The sequence below is a fragment of the Nelumbo lutea genome, chromosome 3 (genome assembly GCF_056320005.1).
Source record: "Nelumbo lutea isolate HS-2025 chromosome 3, American lotus-T2T, whole genome shotgun sequence".
NCBI lineage: Eukaryota > Viridiplantae > Streptophyta > Magnoliopsida > Proteales > Nelumbonaceae > Nelumbo > Nelumbo lutea.
This window is the reverse complement of record NC_142686.1, coordinates 23,314,569-23,330,896: the sequence shown is the minus strand read 5'-3', so window position 1 is coordinate 23,330,896 and position 16,328 is coordinate 23,314,569. Positions and strand designations below refer to the sequence as shown.

Below are 16,328 nucleotides of genomic sequence, written 5' to 3'. Positions count from 1 at the left end.
ATGACGACCTCTTGATTGCATAAGGAGCATATACAAAAAGGTAGGTAGAAGTAATTAATGGCATGAAGAATCTTCACCTAAATACATAGAGAGTTCTTCATGACCATGGATATTAAGAACAAAGTACACCCATCAAAATAAGATTGATATAGTCCGATCTGGTCATTTCTAACTGGCATGGGTTTTGTTCCTACCTGGCAACGGACAATACCTGAGAAGGAGAAGAAGATGAAGGATTCTTGGGAGCTCGCCCGGCGGGAACACTCCGATACTTAAGTTAGAACTCGGCAGAAAACTGAGAGAGTTGCGAAGTAATAAATGCTAAGAGTGAAGATGCACAATTTTCAATTACCCTTTTCCTTGGGGGTCGGAGCCCTTATATACTGATGCTCTGTCAAATCGGGTGTAACTGCCTCTGATTCTTTGCTACAGATGTTATTTGCCAGGCTGATTCGATTGGTGCAGGTAACCGTCACAGAGTATGATCCTGTCAATTGAGAGATGTACGCAGAGCTAACGTGTACGACGCCGCCTAACATGAGACGTGGGTGCAATCCTCTGGACTGGCAGGTGCAGCGCCGCCAGACAAGAGATGTGGGAGCAGTCTGACAGGCATGGTCTTGTTGGATAAGAAATTTCCTGAAGACTCCGGTTACTCAATAGCAAGCTCCTTCGTAGCGAGCTCCAATAGCGGTTGCCTTGCAGCAAGCCGTTCTGTAGTGAGCTGTCGTGTGGCAAGCTATTCATGCTAGGTTTTCAACGAACTCATTACGCCAAGTTGTGACCAAGCTGTCATACTGAGCTGTCATTTACGTCAAATCATGTCTACGTGTCATTTGATTAGGAGGTCGGGTCAAATCACCCTCCATCAAAAATTAAGTCAACAAGATAGTTGAATGAACTAGCAATGATGTTATATATAGAAACTAGTGGAAAACATGATTTACAATTTTACATCCTAAGATAGTTCACAGTATTTTGGATACACGAAGGGCTAGTTACGTTGCTGCACAAGATTGGACTGGATTGTGGATATCGTAATAGATGAGGAATTTCTTGCTGGGTAGGTAAACGTCCTCACAACATATTTGTAATTCTACTAAAATTTTGATCTTGCATCATCCAAATAGAGGTTCCTCATCTTACAAATTTTTTACTCAGTTACTTGGAATGAGAATCTGGAAGCGGTGACTACTAGAACTGCATGGGAGGAGAGAATGTATGTGTGAGAGCTTCGCAGCTGATGCAACCAATAAGGGTGTCAATGGACCGGTTTTGGATTGGATCTCGTCCAGTCCAAAATCAACTTGAACGGATTTGATGGACTAATAAGACATATTGGATTGGACCAATTCGATCCAAAATATCTATTAGATTGGATTGGACCTGGTCTGTCCCTTAAAAAAAAAAGAAATTATATTAGATTGGGTTGACTTAACTCAATATCTGGTCCATTGATATAAGATAAGAATATATATGTGTCAATGGACTGGGTTTGGGTTGAAACCAATCTAATTCAAAATGAATTTGAACAGATTGGACAGTTCAGACATTGAATTGGACCAGTCCAAATTGGTACATTCATTGGATTGGATTGGACCTGGTCCATTTATAATGGCCTCACATTGGACTGGATCGGATTAGACCAAATACAGTCCAATTGACACCCTTACACAGGTTCCAAAAAGAAATAATTAAGAGCACACAATAGATCTCTAAAGAAGCATTCAGGAACACGCAGGCTCCAGGTACAATAGATCTTTGAAGAACATGACCAAAAAATCCCCACCGGCAGCTACTCCTCGTCACACTGCAGCTCATCGTCAACCTCGTCTATCGCCGACCTTGCCATCTTCTCCGTCTGGAGTTAAAGGTTCTTGGTCGATTTACACGGCTAGCTCATCCGATACCGGCCTAATAGATAGGTTACCGAAATCAAAGGTGGGATGGAAGGACTTGAGGTAGCGGCGTCGACATAGCTCAAATCCCCTCTTTATAGAAGGAAGGGCATTTTTGCCATTTTCTTGCTCATACTCTGTCCACGTGCAAAAATCTTCAGTGTATTTAGTTCGTCGCTCTTCCGTTCAAATATCTTAAGTCTGGATCCGCTGCCGGGAGCAAGTCGAGTTTATGCACTATTAGTACAAGAAGAAAACATTAGATGTTCGTGAACCAAGGAGCTCCCTGTGAAGCAGCAACTTTCCATGTCGGTGGTGTTCAAACCTCACATAATTGGGAAAGCCAAGATTAAAATGTGACCATTGCAAACACATTGGTCATTCTAAAGAGAGGTGTTATGAATTAGTCGGTTATCCAACACTCGGAGACATGTCACAAGAAGAAATAGGGTACAAGGCCACCCTCTTCGGCTCAGAACACTTAATTGCAGTGCAAGGATTAAAGGCCGATAACACCATTACAGAAGTGTATCGAACCTTAGTTTGATTACAAGGGCCGAAACCCACATTCAATATATAAAAATGCTATTAGCATGATTCAAACCTAAGACTCCAACTCACTTAGCACCCTAGACTAAAGCAATGCATCTTTAACCACTAATTCAATTTTTATTTCATGTCACTAAATAAAATACATTAATTTTTATTATCTAATATCTACATAAAATCCCAACAATGGAAAAATTAAAAAGAATAATATCTAAAATTAATATTTTATAAACCAATGGAATAAATAATCTATCAAATCCACATTTATATCAAAAGTTGATTTTTAATTTAAAGAATTTTAAAAATATTAATAATAGAGTAATTATTTTAATACTTAACATTTACAAATTTTCACATGATATATATCTCAAAATTTATATAGATAATTAATTAATATTTTTATTTGCATTAAATAAGAATGTATTATTACTTACAAAAATAAAAATATTATTTATATAATGTTTTAAAATGTAATATAAATTGAATCTATCAAATCCAATAATCTATATTTATATTAAAATTTTATTTTTTATTTTAGAAATTTATAAAAATAAAAATATTAGTAATGAAATAATTATTGTGGTAATTAAAATTTATGAAATTTCATATCATATGTATCTTTGAAATTTAAACAGATTTGTATATTTTAAGTTAGGATTATATACTTATATAAACTATCAATTAATATTTTGATTTGCATTTTATAATAACATATTTATTATTTACAAAAATGAAAATATTGCTTACCAAAATTTTGAGAATTAATTTTTAGTTGACATTTTTGTTAAAGCTAAAAATTATTAGTAAAATAGAAAAATTTTATATAATAATTGAAATATAATAGTTACATATGTTTTGTGCCTTGAACTTTAATATAAAATAAGATAATAATGGCTTTATTTATATATTAATTTGTAAAAATCTATATAATATGTCTCTTGGGATCTTGATTAATGCATATAAAAAAAAATTGTATGATATCTACGCATTCCGCTATATTAATTGTAATATATTTCTTCGTATATACCATCAAATATACAATTCTTATGTATTTATACATTATTTGTTGCTATTTTGACATTAAACATATTGTCAGTAATATATTTATGAAATTAATATTCATTTTCCTAGGGCATCCAAGTATTTTCATGTTTTTCATCTATATCCATGCATTTCCAAAGTGTATTTGTACCCGAGATATCTGATACGATACTCGATACCGATACTTTAATCCTTGGTGCGGTGCTCATCTTTCCACCTTTTGTGTCATATAGGACCTGACCCACAAGAAGCTAATTGAAGTGGGTAAGTTTCGCAATGGCCTATACATGCTCTCCTTGATTCTCCATCAGCCTTTCACATTCAAGGATTAAAGTATCACTATCAAGTATCGTATCAAACAAGTTGGATGTGGATATTGATACACTTGGAAAATACATTGATATGGACAAAAAATATGAAAAATGCTAGGATACACTAAGGAAATGCATATAAATTCAATAATTATATTAATAACTTCAAGTTTAATGTCAAAAGAACTATAAATAATGTATAAATACATAGGAATTGTATATTTTAATGGTATATCTGAAGAAATATATTACTATTGATGTAACGGGATGCATTGATGTTATGCAATTTTATTAAAATCCAAGGCACAAAAAATATGCAACCATTCCACTTGCATTATTATATCAATTATTTTTATTTACTATTTTCAATTTTTAACATCAATAAAAAAATCAACTAAAAATTAATTTGCAAGTGTTCAGTAAATAACACTTTCACTTTTGTAAACAATAAATATGTCTATATAAAATTTAAAATTTAAATGAAATTTTGAAGATGCATATCATTTGAAAATTCATAAATATTTTAATTACTAAAATAATTATTCATTATTAATATTTTTATTTTTATGAATTTTTAAAATAAAAATTTAATTTTTATTTAAATGTAGATTAGTGGATTTGAAGATTCAATTTATATTATATTCTCAAATATTTTGTAAACAATATTTTATCTTTGTAATAATAAATATATTGTTATTTAATGCAAATTAAAATATTAATTAATAATTTATAAAATAATTATTATAATTTATCAAGTCTATATAAATAATTCTAAGTATTAAAATAGTTATTCTATTAATAATATTTTTATTTGTATAAATTTATTGAAATTAAAAATCATTTATATACATGTGGGTTTGATCAATCATTTATTTTATTGGTTTATAAAATGATAATTTTGAATATTATTCTTGTTAATTTGTACTTGGAGTTATTGAATATACTATTTGTTTAGATTAAATGTAAGAATTAATTTTAATAAAAGATAATTTATTTCATTTATTATTAGAATGTGGAAGGTGGCTTGATGGTTAAGATCCTTGTAGTTTTGGACATTACGCGACATAGGTTTTAGGGATGAAATCACGTTAAAATTCCTTCATTCCTGAGCTGCAAGTTAAGTCTTCAAATTCAGCTTGTAGTGATGCATGCAATAAAGCTATGTTGACACGATTACCATTTCCTGTCAAGCAAGGTAAGTCCAACACTTGTATTGCTACTATACATTGTGACATTTTGGGGGGGCTACTGTACCCCTTCTCTTTCTGGTGGCAACCTGGGTGTTTTTGCTTAAACATAAATCAGAGGCCTTATCTTATCTTCAACAATTTTGTATTTATGTTCAAGCTCAATTTTAGACGTCAGTTCGATGTATCGATCAAATAACAGACTGGAATTTTGTTCTGGAAGAATGGGGTCATTTTATGCTGCACATGGGATCGAACATCAGAAAACTTGTGTCGACGCACCCCAACAGAATGGGGTAAGTAGCACGCGCTCTGAGGCTATTTAATCAACTACATGTCTACCCCATTACTATCTGGTAAATCTCCATATGAAGTATTGTTTGGCAAATTTTTTTATTATGGCCATTTACGGGTTTTTGGGTGTTTGTGTTATGCTCGAATTCATGATAGCATTTATGACAAATTTTCCCCATGAGCAATCAAATGCATATTTTTTAGATGCCCACATGGTCAGAAAGGGTTTTGAGTTTATAACCTAAAAACTAAATAGGCGTTTGCATCCTGAGATGTTCAATTTTATGAGCATGAATTCCCGTTTCTTGAGGAATATCGGCCACTTGACCCAAACACACCCAATATGACAACCCCACCTGATTCTAGCCCCGTTTTGTGGGATGACATTTGACCCACTAATTCCATATCCATACCCTCCCAACCCACAACTGACCATGGCATTGGCATTGGCACAACCAATGAATTTAGTTCATCTGAACCATTACAGCCAAATCAGATCAAGGAATGGTTTTCTAATTCCCAACATTATCTCAAACACATTCTCGGCCCACCAGGATCACTAGAGTTCCTAAACGTTTCCAATAAGACTACATATGTCCCACCCTACCATCTTCAAATGCCGAATTGTTTGAACCACTTGACAGTTGTAACCATAAGCCACCTGGCTTAAATACTATATAAATAATTAATGAAATGCTTCATTGAAGCACACTATTTTTTTTTTTTTCTGTATTTCTGGCGTCTGAGAAACCATTTACACCATTCGTGCTCATATAACTGGGATTTTTAAGGCACACCTCCCCTCTGCAGCCTCATTGGCTTAGGCCTCCTTTTAACATTATCAAAATCAACATTGATGGGGCGTGGTGCCTGACTCATTCTGGTATTGGATTAACCATTAGGGACCACAGTGGATCTTTCATCCTTGGGAGGGCTCTAAGCCTAAGTTGCTCCTCTCCTAAACAGGCTGAAGTTTTCCTTTCTTCAAACACAACCTTGGAGGCTACATGCTATTGTTATTCTTGAACGCAGGCTCCTGATGAGTTCTCTGTTCTCTTCGCCAAGCTTCCTTTTCACATCTCGCTCCTGTAATAGGTTTCTCACGAGCTAGCCAGCTATGCCTTCAGGCATAAAAAATCAATGACCTGGTCATCTCCTTCTGATTTTGTCAGGTTTCTTGTATTGGACGAGATGCAGATTTGATGCAATGAATTCGCCTTTGGCTTCAAAAACACCAGAAATTCCTCCACTAAGTATTGGGCCCAGGCCCAACCTACATATTTCAAGCCCTGGTTCGGGCCCAAAAATTTGCCAACCAGATGGTCCGGGCATTTCAGGTTTGGGGTGTGAACTATGAATTCCTTCTATGAATATATCATAATATCCTTGCTATTGCTAAGCAATCATTATCATTCTCTTTCCATGAAATGATAAATCTGATCTCTAATCTAGGGGTGAAACTAGATGAGATTGAATTAGACATCCCTATATCCAAATTAATTTCATCCATTAAATTTGTACTGAAATTTTTCTACCACAAAATGTTTGAATTAATTGAAATTTAATTTATTCGTCAGATTCATATAGATGTGATTTGGTAATTGCATATCATTAATAGATTAAATTAAAATTAATAAAATGAGTAGAAATAAATTTAATATCATATCTCATGAACAAAACTATAAAAAAAATAGCTTCTACTAGACCTGAACATGTAAATACAACATAAAAACTAATTTAATTCATTAATAAATACTGTCATATTCATATCATATTAGATCAGACTGGGATGGATCCCAACTTGATCCAATTATAAATATATGTTGAATTCAAAACACCTTAATTGGATTGGACTTCAAATGTAAAGTCATACCATTTTGCAGTCTACTTAGTTATCTACCATAAATGGTAAATATAATAATAAGGGTGAGGAAAAAAGGACTAGAACAGATTCAATTGGCAAAATAAAGGAAAAACCAAGAAAGAAACGAACAGGATTCATTGATTGAAGAAAGGTTGGACCATTCTTGACGCAAATACTGGAGAACTGTGAGTTTTTGAATAAAACCAGAGAACACTACAACAAACAGGATAGTGCGTTCTTAGAAGTCAGCAAAACAAATAAAAAGAAGAGAAGGAAAAAAGAAAAGTTAAAAGATAAAAACTCCCAATTGAAGTAGCAATCTGAACTTCACGAGCTATCCAATCTGGGGCCTGGTTCGCTATGGTGCAATACCTTTATTTTCTCTTGGTCTTGGAAGGCTATGCAAGGCAGTAAAGGCTGCTCGGGCTTTGCCCTGACTGAAGCTGAACTCCCTCGGCTTACGTACCTCGGCTTACGTACGTGATAAATCGTACTGTATGTTAAGTTAACAACGTTATTGCCGAAATGGAGGAGCCCGATTGCCTCCTGCCCCCTCATATCCCCAACTCATGTTTTGCCGACATATATTCTGCTGGTTATGGTGTTTTCATTCGTGACTCTCAACAGGGTTTTTTAGCAGCTCTCTCTCTCTCCCCCTCAGAGAGATGTCCCATGTGCGGCAGTGTTTTCTGAAGCTAGCTGACGCGGTCCTTTTAATTAGGTTTGAGATTGGCCACCCATTGAGAACTCTGCAAAATCAACTCAAAAAACAATAACTGTGCAAAATCTGCTCCGTAATTGTGTGGGCTCACGTCAAAACAGGTCTGAAAACTCTATTACTCATTTCTTACCGAGCTCTGGTTGCAGTTCTGGCTGATGGATGGGTTATCCGCCGTTTTGGTTGTTGTCTAGTAATTAAAGAGGTTGCTGAGAGTATTGCTCGTATTAATCCCGATATTAATTAAGTATTTTTTGTATTAACCCCAGTTGGTAATGTTCTACTCCCGTTCATTCTGGTCTGATCGATGAATTATATTCCATGATTACTAAAAAAAGGTGGACCACTAATTCAAGTCATTGAACTAATTGACAGGACAAAAGAAGATTGCATTCGACTTCAAAGAATCAGATAATCAGTTGGCACCCGGTTTAGGTTCATTCTTTGCCTTCCAATTTGCTAGGTAAAGGCAGTAACAAGCTTCCTCTGTGACATTTCGTCAGTCTACGTCTACCTCTCTAATATTCCTGTAATTTCAGCTTTATATGAAGCATCCCCAATACTATAATCTCTCAAACTCGGCTGCCTTGTTTAGGGGTTGTCATCCCCACCCCCACCCCGCCTTTCCAGAACGCAAATGTCTATTTACCAGCAATTAAGTTAGCTATGCATCTTCTTATGTAGATGACCGTATAAACATCAATAACCCAAGAGTCCAAGACAATGTAGTCAGCAGGTTATGGTTCCAGGCTCCAGAAAATAAAAAAGAATTGCCGAAAGAAATATAATCTGAAACCACAATAAACCCCAAAATGAAATAACCCCATGTCCGCCATTACTAGGATCTGTCGGAGCCAATGTGACAACTGGAGCAGAGCCATTAAAAACAGAAGTTTGTGGTGGAGCCTCAGAGGGAGAGGGAGATGGTGACAAACTTCTTAACGGGATAACAGAACCAAATGTTGTAGGCGATGCCGAAGTATAATTACTTTGGTTACCTGCATTATTATAATTAGTATAACTAGAAAATGTCAGCTATATATCCTGAACGATTGATGACTAGAATGAAATACTCTATTTGGAATTATTGATGAAATTTAATACCTGAGCATTGCATCTGAGAAGAACTCACTAAACTGCAATATCAACCAAACAGATTAAAGAATAAAGACTAAATACAAATATATATAGTGCAAATACATAAAAAATAATACAAAATATAAGGTTTTGCACTCTATATATTTGTATTTGTATTGTTTTCAAATTGAGCCTAAGGCTCAGTTTGGAAGGAGTACAAATACAAAAAATGTACTGTATAAATACATACAAAATACAAGATTTTGCGCTCTAGATATTTGTATTTATATTCCTTCCAAATGGATCCTAAAGAAAAAAAAAAAAAGCATTATCTGAGATACTAAGTTCACTTTTTAAATGTTCTCTACATACATAAGTAAACTCGTCTAACACTGAAAGTGGCAAAACTACCTTTTGAAAATCTTCTGGCCTAAGTGGCCACGATATAAGCACTTAGTGACATTGCAACCTGTTGTTGTTTTCTCCTCATGGATGTCACCTACATAGAACTCTGTCCCTTTGCATTGCAGATGAGAGCAAGAGGACCCAACAAAGGATGGGGAACAGGTTAAGCTGAGAAAGTATAATATATAATTAATTATCAACCAATACTAAACATTTGAGTTTGGACCACAATAATCAGTTGGAGAAAGTATAATATATAATATATAGTAACAGGATTGAGGACTTACTCGAGATTGTTTGGACCACAATTGCATTTGATGCAATTGTTTGCAGTTAGGGCATAGCTACCGTTTGGAACTATCAAACTTTCATTGTGCCAATTCAGGTTAGCTGATGAACAGGCTGCATCCATGGAAGGAAATTGCAAATTAATTTATGAAGAGGAATTTGATGTTGTTGCTGTCATAGAAAATGTCAAGGGTCGGATTTATGGTATGAGTAGAGCTTACCACTCTAGTCTAGCCCGTGCATAGTTGCTAAAAGAACTTGTAGTAGGAGACTTATGACAACATCAACTGGGCCAAATGGTACCAAGTCTAACCCAAATTATTTTTGCGTTATGCGTTGTTAGATATTTTTTTCTGGGTCACATGTTGTTAGATAAAGTTGTGTTAATTTTATTATTTCTTTTAATTTTTATTGTATTGTTTTATTACATTTTATTAATTTTATTACTCTTAAATGCAATGCACAGGCTTTGTTGGACATTTCCAATTGAGCCAAAAGCTGAAACCTATCTATCTTAGCATTATTCTTGGGTTATGTATTGTCTAATAAATTTTAAAAAATAAACAAAAATCTATAAGGGATTAGGGAGAGGGAGAGTTACTCTTTTATTAAGTTAAATGAAAAATTAAATTTGCATTGATTCTATTTAAATTATGTTTTTATTAATTTGTATCACTTTTAACTAATAAAATAATTGTTGCTAAGTTCGTTAACAATTTTTAATTGTTTGTTAATATGTTATTTTTATTAATTATTTAAATTTAATTTTTTATAAAATTAATTTTACTAATTTTAGAGTAAGTTGATAAAACTAAATTATTAAATTTATTTTAATTAAAAAGCTAATCATGTAAAGTAAGTTTCAGATTTTTAATTTCTCTTTATATATATTTTTATGTCACTTTCTGATTTTCAATATTTTCTTAATAAATATTACTTTTCATATATACATATATATATATATATATATATATATATATATATATTCCATTATTTTTAGTAAATGTTTTATGAATTAATTAAAAAATAAGTTTCTAATTTTTTGTTATCTTCTTATTTTATTGTTTTTTTACAAAATTTGTAATATTTTTTTCTTTTATCTTCCCTTGTTTTTCTGAATTTTCTGATATTTTCTAACTAATAAAATTAATTTTAGTGAAAATTCCCCATATTTGCTCTTTTTATTTTCAAAATTGCATAACCAAGTTAAACCAATCAAACCAGATCAGTCCATTTTAATATGAACTGGCACTTGAAGCTAGTAGGTTAGATGGTTTTTCGGTATTCAAATAACCCAACCCATGTCTTCTTGATTCATAGCTATTTGATCTACCACTCAATTCTTTCACAACTTAAGTTCGTCGCTATGGGGCTATAAGACAAAGGAACAATTCATGTTCACAGAAAAATATTTTTAGAAATATAGCAATGAAATTTGTACATAAATTATAGAAAAATAATGTCAATTTTTAACATAATATTTTTGAAAATATAATAGAAAAATATTTTATTCAAACTTTAATTAATAGTTTAATAGAAACATGTTAATTAATAGTTCTTCTAATATTTATTTTCAAGACATATTTTCTACAAATTTAGATAGTAGATTTGGTAGACCAAACTGGGTCAATCAAGATATGTTCAAATTGGTAAGTAAAAATTTATATTTTCTTGGCCCATCCTTTTGCTATAGTGTTCAATAAATTTCAGCATCAATACAAATAGTGATGTGTGGGACCCAAAATGTCCCATGGAAAGAGATAGACTTTATAATGTCAATATTAAAATATTATTTACAATTATAATAAGATTTGTAATTAATTATTAAAAAATATTACTTTACTTTTATTATTTGTCTTATTGTATTATTTATTTTATATTGTCAATATTAAAATCTTATTTCAACATTTAAGTTTCGAGTTAAATATTATTATTTCAATACATTGATGAAAAATTAAATGCATGCATTTGGAATGCCGAGAGAGAGAGAGAAATAGAGAGAGAGAGAGAGATGGGGAGGGAAAGAAGCGTTAGAATTAGATGGTTTAGTGGGCATGTGAGATAGACTAGGAGATACTTTAGGTGCGAGAGATAGTTTAGGATATGACTTGAGAGAGAGGGGGGAATCTTAGGAAGAATTTAATATTTAGATTCTTAAGATTTGAATTGTTGAGAGGAAATGATGATGTGGCTTAATAAGATAAGCTAAACCCCTTGAGGCTTAGCATAATAAGAGGGATAGAAAAGGGAAGAGAGAGAGAGAGAGAGTTATGGAGAAATCAAGAAAGGGGGTTTGGAAAATGGAAATACATGATGATGTGGACTATACACACACACACACTAGGGGTGCTCACTGCTCATGTACCGGGTAACCGAACCGTGGTCCTTTTTTTGAACTGAACCAGTAGTACCAATTTTTGGAAAACTGGTAACTAGAACCAAACCGAAACCAACTGGTTAATCAATTGATCGGTTCAGTTAACCATCGGTTCAGTTCACTGGTTTTTTAGTTTTTTAGTTTTTATAATATATATTATAAAAATATATATAAATATATAATAAAAATATTATAAATATATATAATATTATATTTTAAATAATAAATAATATAATATATTATAAATATATATTTATATATAATGCATATTTATTAATTTATAATATATATAATATACATAAATATATAGAAAATATATAGAAAAACATGTATACTGGTCAGTTTGGTTAACCGCCGGTTTTTTTATATTGGTTAACCGAAATTGAACCGATACCTTCAGTTTTTTATAAACACCGAATCGACCAATTCAATTAACTGATTTTTCGGTTCGGTTTCTGTCAGTTCGGTTTTTCAATTTTTTTGCTCACCCCTAACACACACACTTTTTTTTTTGTCTAAGAAAGGGTATAAAAGTTATTTTATTATAGTTTTAATGTTAGCTTTAATGACAACTAAAATGCTCATATTTGTGTATTTAGTCTATCTCGGGTGGAAGTGTAACTTCAATTATTACTTTCCACCTCATTTAATCTCCTCTCATTAACTCTTATACTTAAGGCATTAACTACCATTTTCTCTTATTAAATCATATATTTAAGTTATTTTTTACTAATAAATGATACTAATTAGATCTATGCCAATATTTTTAATAATATAAACCTAAATGTTTTAAAACTGACTTAAAAACAAAACCATTGTTTATCCAAGTGGTGGCTAAACAATTCAACCATCCAAATCAAATTGATCAACCTATGAAGTCATAATTACGTAATAAAATTTTTTAAATAGAAACAAATATAGAAAATTAGAAAAATGTAGAAAAAATTAGACACGTTTATGATATTTTTATTAATCAAATTAAAAAAAAAGTGTAATAAACAATAATTATTTTTATTGATGATGAAAATGATATACATAATTTAGAACTTACCAAAAATGAAATTATTTTACTATTTGGTAAAGATAAATAATTCAACTTTTGGGTTGAATGTGTTAATATTTAATGTCATAAATAAGTAATTAAAATAAAAAAAAATGAAAAAATGAAAAATAGATAAATTTTGCAAAAAAAAACATTTAGGCACATGTATAATGTCATATGTTTATCATATTAAATAAAAAGTAATTGTGGCATATCAAAATTATTTTTACACACATAAATAAAAATATATAAAAAATTGAACACATCTATAATTATATATTTACACTACTATTAAAAATATGAATAAGATTATGAAACTTTCTTTCAACTAAAATATTTATTTTTTGAATTTAGTCCCTATTTAATTGTGAGGTTTAAATAGTAAATTGAACTACCACTTTTCACTTCATTCAATTCCCTCTATTCAAATCACCAAAAAGATAAAACATTACAAAAGGAAGAGTCCAGCCAATATAGAATGAGAGTTAATACATTAAATGTAAGACTTAACGAGAGGGGATTAAATGAAGTGAAAAACAATAATTGAAATTATATTTTTAACCCTCATAATTAAAAATAGACTAAATACACATATGGGCATTTTAGTCGAAAAAAGTTTCACACCTTCATTCCTACTTTTAATAATAGTATAGATATAAATTGTGATGGCATTACCAAGACCTAAGTTGGGAACTATGGGTATTGTTTTTTTTTTTTTGGTGGAAAAGGTTTTCAAAGTTGTTTTGTGTGCCAAAGAAAAGGGATGGAGTCCTATCATGATATGATCTGATTCATAGTGGTTATATCCATGGTTTTGAAAACCAGACTGGAGTAGATGATCGGACCGATTAACCCATAAATTGGTCACGCAACCGGTTCCATTTCACCCTAAAACCGCTCCTAGGCCAAAAAATGTTGATTTGTTAGCGACCCGCTAACCTAGGTGGTTGAACCATTGAATTATCGACCCAGACAACGATTTTTGTCCTTTTTATTTTAACTATTTTTTATTTTTTTAATCAAAATGGGTCATCCATTCAAACCGGATGGTCAAACCATTTGACCTGGAAACTGGTCCCCAAAACAGTACGGTTTCAGCTCCGGTTCAGTTTTTAAAACATTGGTTTTATCAGCACTCCTGGGTGGTGTGGTTTCATGGCAGTGTTTCCAAATTTTTGTGCAGATGATCCAATTGGCGAATTGTTCAATGGTGGCCTAACATACTCAAAGAAGAAAAGAAAAGGCACAGGATCAAACCCGCATAACTGTAGGCTCTATGTGGTAAGAGATCAGCTTCGGTCAAGGCAAATCTATGTTCACACTGTGCCAATAGCCTCTTGCAACCTTGCATCAGGAATATCTCACTATAAAATAAAACACATAATTACAGAGATATTCCCAATGCAAGCTGTAAAGATTGATCCAATGGGCGTTGCCTAACGAAGCCGAACTCATGTGGTAAGGTCAGTGAACCTCACTCACGTGCATCATGCACTGTCCCTATCCCACAAGTCCCGTTATGTAACATCAAAAAGCCTCAACATTTAAGATAAAATTAAGGAAAACTGTAGCTCTTTTGGACCTGTTTACTTTAAGCTTGTTACGATTTAATGACCCAACTTACCTAATGTCATGTGATCTAGTGATGGTCAGGAGGTCTGGAGGTGTGGTTTGATTTACCACCTACATCTTCTCGCGGCATACCCATTGTTAACAATACAGGCCCTTGAATCATGTTTGTGTATTTCAACCCATGTGCTTTTTGGTCTGCCCCAGCCCTTTGGACCCTTCAACCTGTAACAAAATTACTTTTCACATTTGCAGAAAATGGTTCATCATTTAAAGTTGCTCCAGCGAGGAGGGTTGAACTCGATATGGACCTAATTTTTTTTCCCTTCAGTGGTCAACTGGTCATTTTCAAACTTGAACTTTTTTCTGCCTGAGATTTTAACATTAAACCAATCAATTTTTCCTATTAAACATGATTTAAAAAAAAAATCATTTTTTTAGTTTACATGCAACCTAACCCCACCTAATGATATCCTAGTTCATGGGGAAATGAATTGAAAGCCGCTCCAAACAGTCAGGAAATAGGAAATGTTCCTGAAACCCAAAAGCATGCAAACATGCTAAAACAGACATCCAATTGCACAATATAGATTTAGGTGATTTCAATTGTCTTAATATTAATAGGTGATGTGACAATATATGTATGGATCTTTAGGGGCTATTTTTGCTGAACCTTGATAAAAAAAAAGTGCAACCACGCTGTGATGAAGCATCCGATTTGGGCTTAAGGTCCGAGCCTGAGGTCAAGTCTGATTTTTTCAACCTGAATTCAGCCTGTACTGTAATTTGTTGCATTTGGATTGGGCTCGGGTTGGTCAATGAATTCATTCTAAAATTTTGCACATAAACACACACACACACACATATATATATATATATGGATAGATAGATAGATAGATTGAGAGAAAGAGAGAGAGATGCAAAATTAACATATATATATATATATATATGTATGTATGTATGTATGTATGATTTTTGGGCTACCTACATTTAGGTGCGGGCCCGGTCCAAAAAATAAAAAAGCCCGATTTCTTAACCCAAACCCAGCTCAATGACCGAAAATCCAAGCACAACCCGTGTAAATTTTCAGACTGTTGTAACCCCATATGGGAGATGCTTTTAATGTATTCACACTTTTACTTTCAACAGATCGAGTTTCTCTATCTTTTAACTAAGGTGATGTTTGGCATGATGATAATTCCTCATACCTGATTTTTTGAATATTGATGATCATTGAAATTAGTGATTTCCCAAAAATTGCTCTTTTTGTTATTTGGTATCATTTCCTCCATGTCAACCAATTTTTTAGATATCACTTTTGAGATTGTTTGGTATTGATTTTCAAGAGTGATTATTTTTCGTTGAGGCACTGGGCACTGACCACCTTGCCCCTACCACATAGGATGCCACCTCACCCAACAAAAATCGGAATCACCTGAAAATCAGGGAATCACCAAATGTAGTGATCCCTCACCCAATCCGATTTCATGGATCGATTTTCTGCCCTCACCCAACAAAAATCGGAATCACCTGAAAATCAGGAAATCACCAAATGTAGTGGTCCCTCACCCAATCCGATTTCATGGATCGATTTTCTGCTGATTTCCCAGAAATCAGCATAATCGGCCAACCAAACAAGGAAAAAGACCACTGATACTTCAATTTCTGAAGTGGATCCAACATGGCACTGATTTTTGTTGAAATCAGC

At 32.8% G+C, this 16,328-nt stretch overlaps 1 protein-coding gene across 1 annotated transcript; it reads right to left on the bottom strand.

The window, feature by feature from the left end:
- Positions 1-8,591: 8,591 nt before the first annotated feature.
- On the bottom strand, positions 8,592-9,756 carry LOC148863617 (lysM domain-containing GPI-anchored protein LYP6-like). Its single transcript, XM_088976272.1, has 4 exons — positions 9,632-9,756; positions 9,351-9,512; positions 8,967-8,998; positions 8,592-8,860 (listed from the first exon to the last, which is right to left on the bottom strand). Exons 1-4 carry the CDS (start codon positions 9,754-9,756, stop codon positions 8,592-8,594), a joined length of 588 nt encoding a protein of 195 aa, XP_088832398.1.
- Between the last annotated feature and the right edge of the window lie 6,572 nt (positions 9,757-16,328).

Coding starts and splice junctions, on each gene's coding strand:
- LOC148863617 (XM_088976272.1), bottom strand. CDS start 9,756: ATGGATGCAGCCTGTTCATCAGCTAACCTGAATTGGCACAATGAAAGT. Junction 8,999..9,350: donor GGCCAGAAGATTTTCAAAAG/GTAGTTTTGCCA, acceptor TTGATATTGCAG/TTTAGTGAGTTCTTCTCAGA. Junction 8,861..8,966: donor TTCTCAGATGCAATGCTCAG/GTATTAAATTTC, acceptor ATAATAATGCAG/GTAACCAAAGTAATTATACT.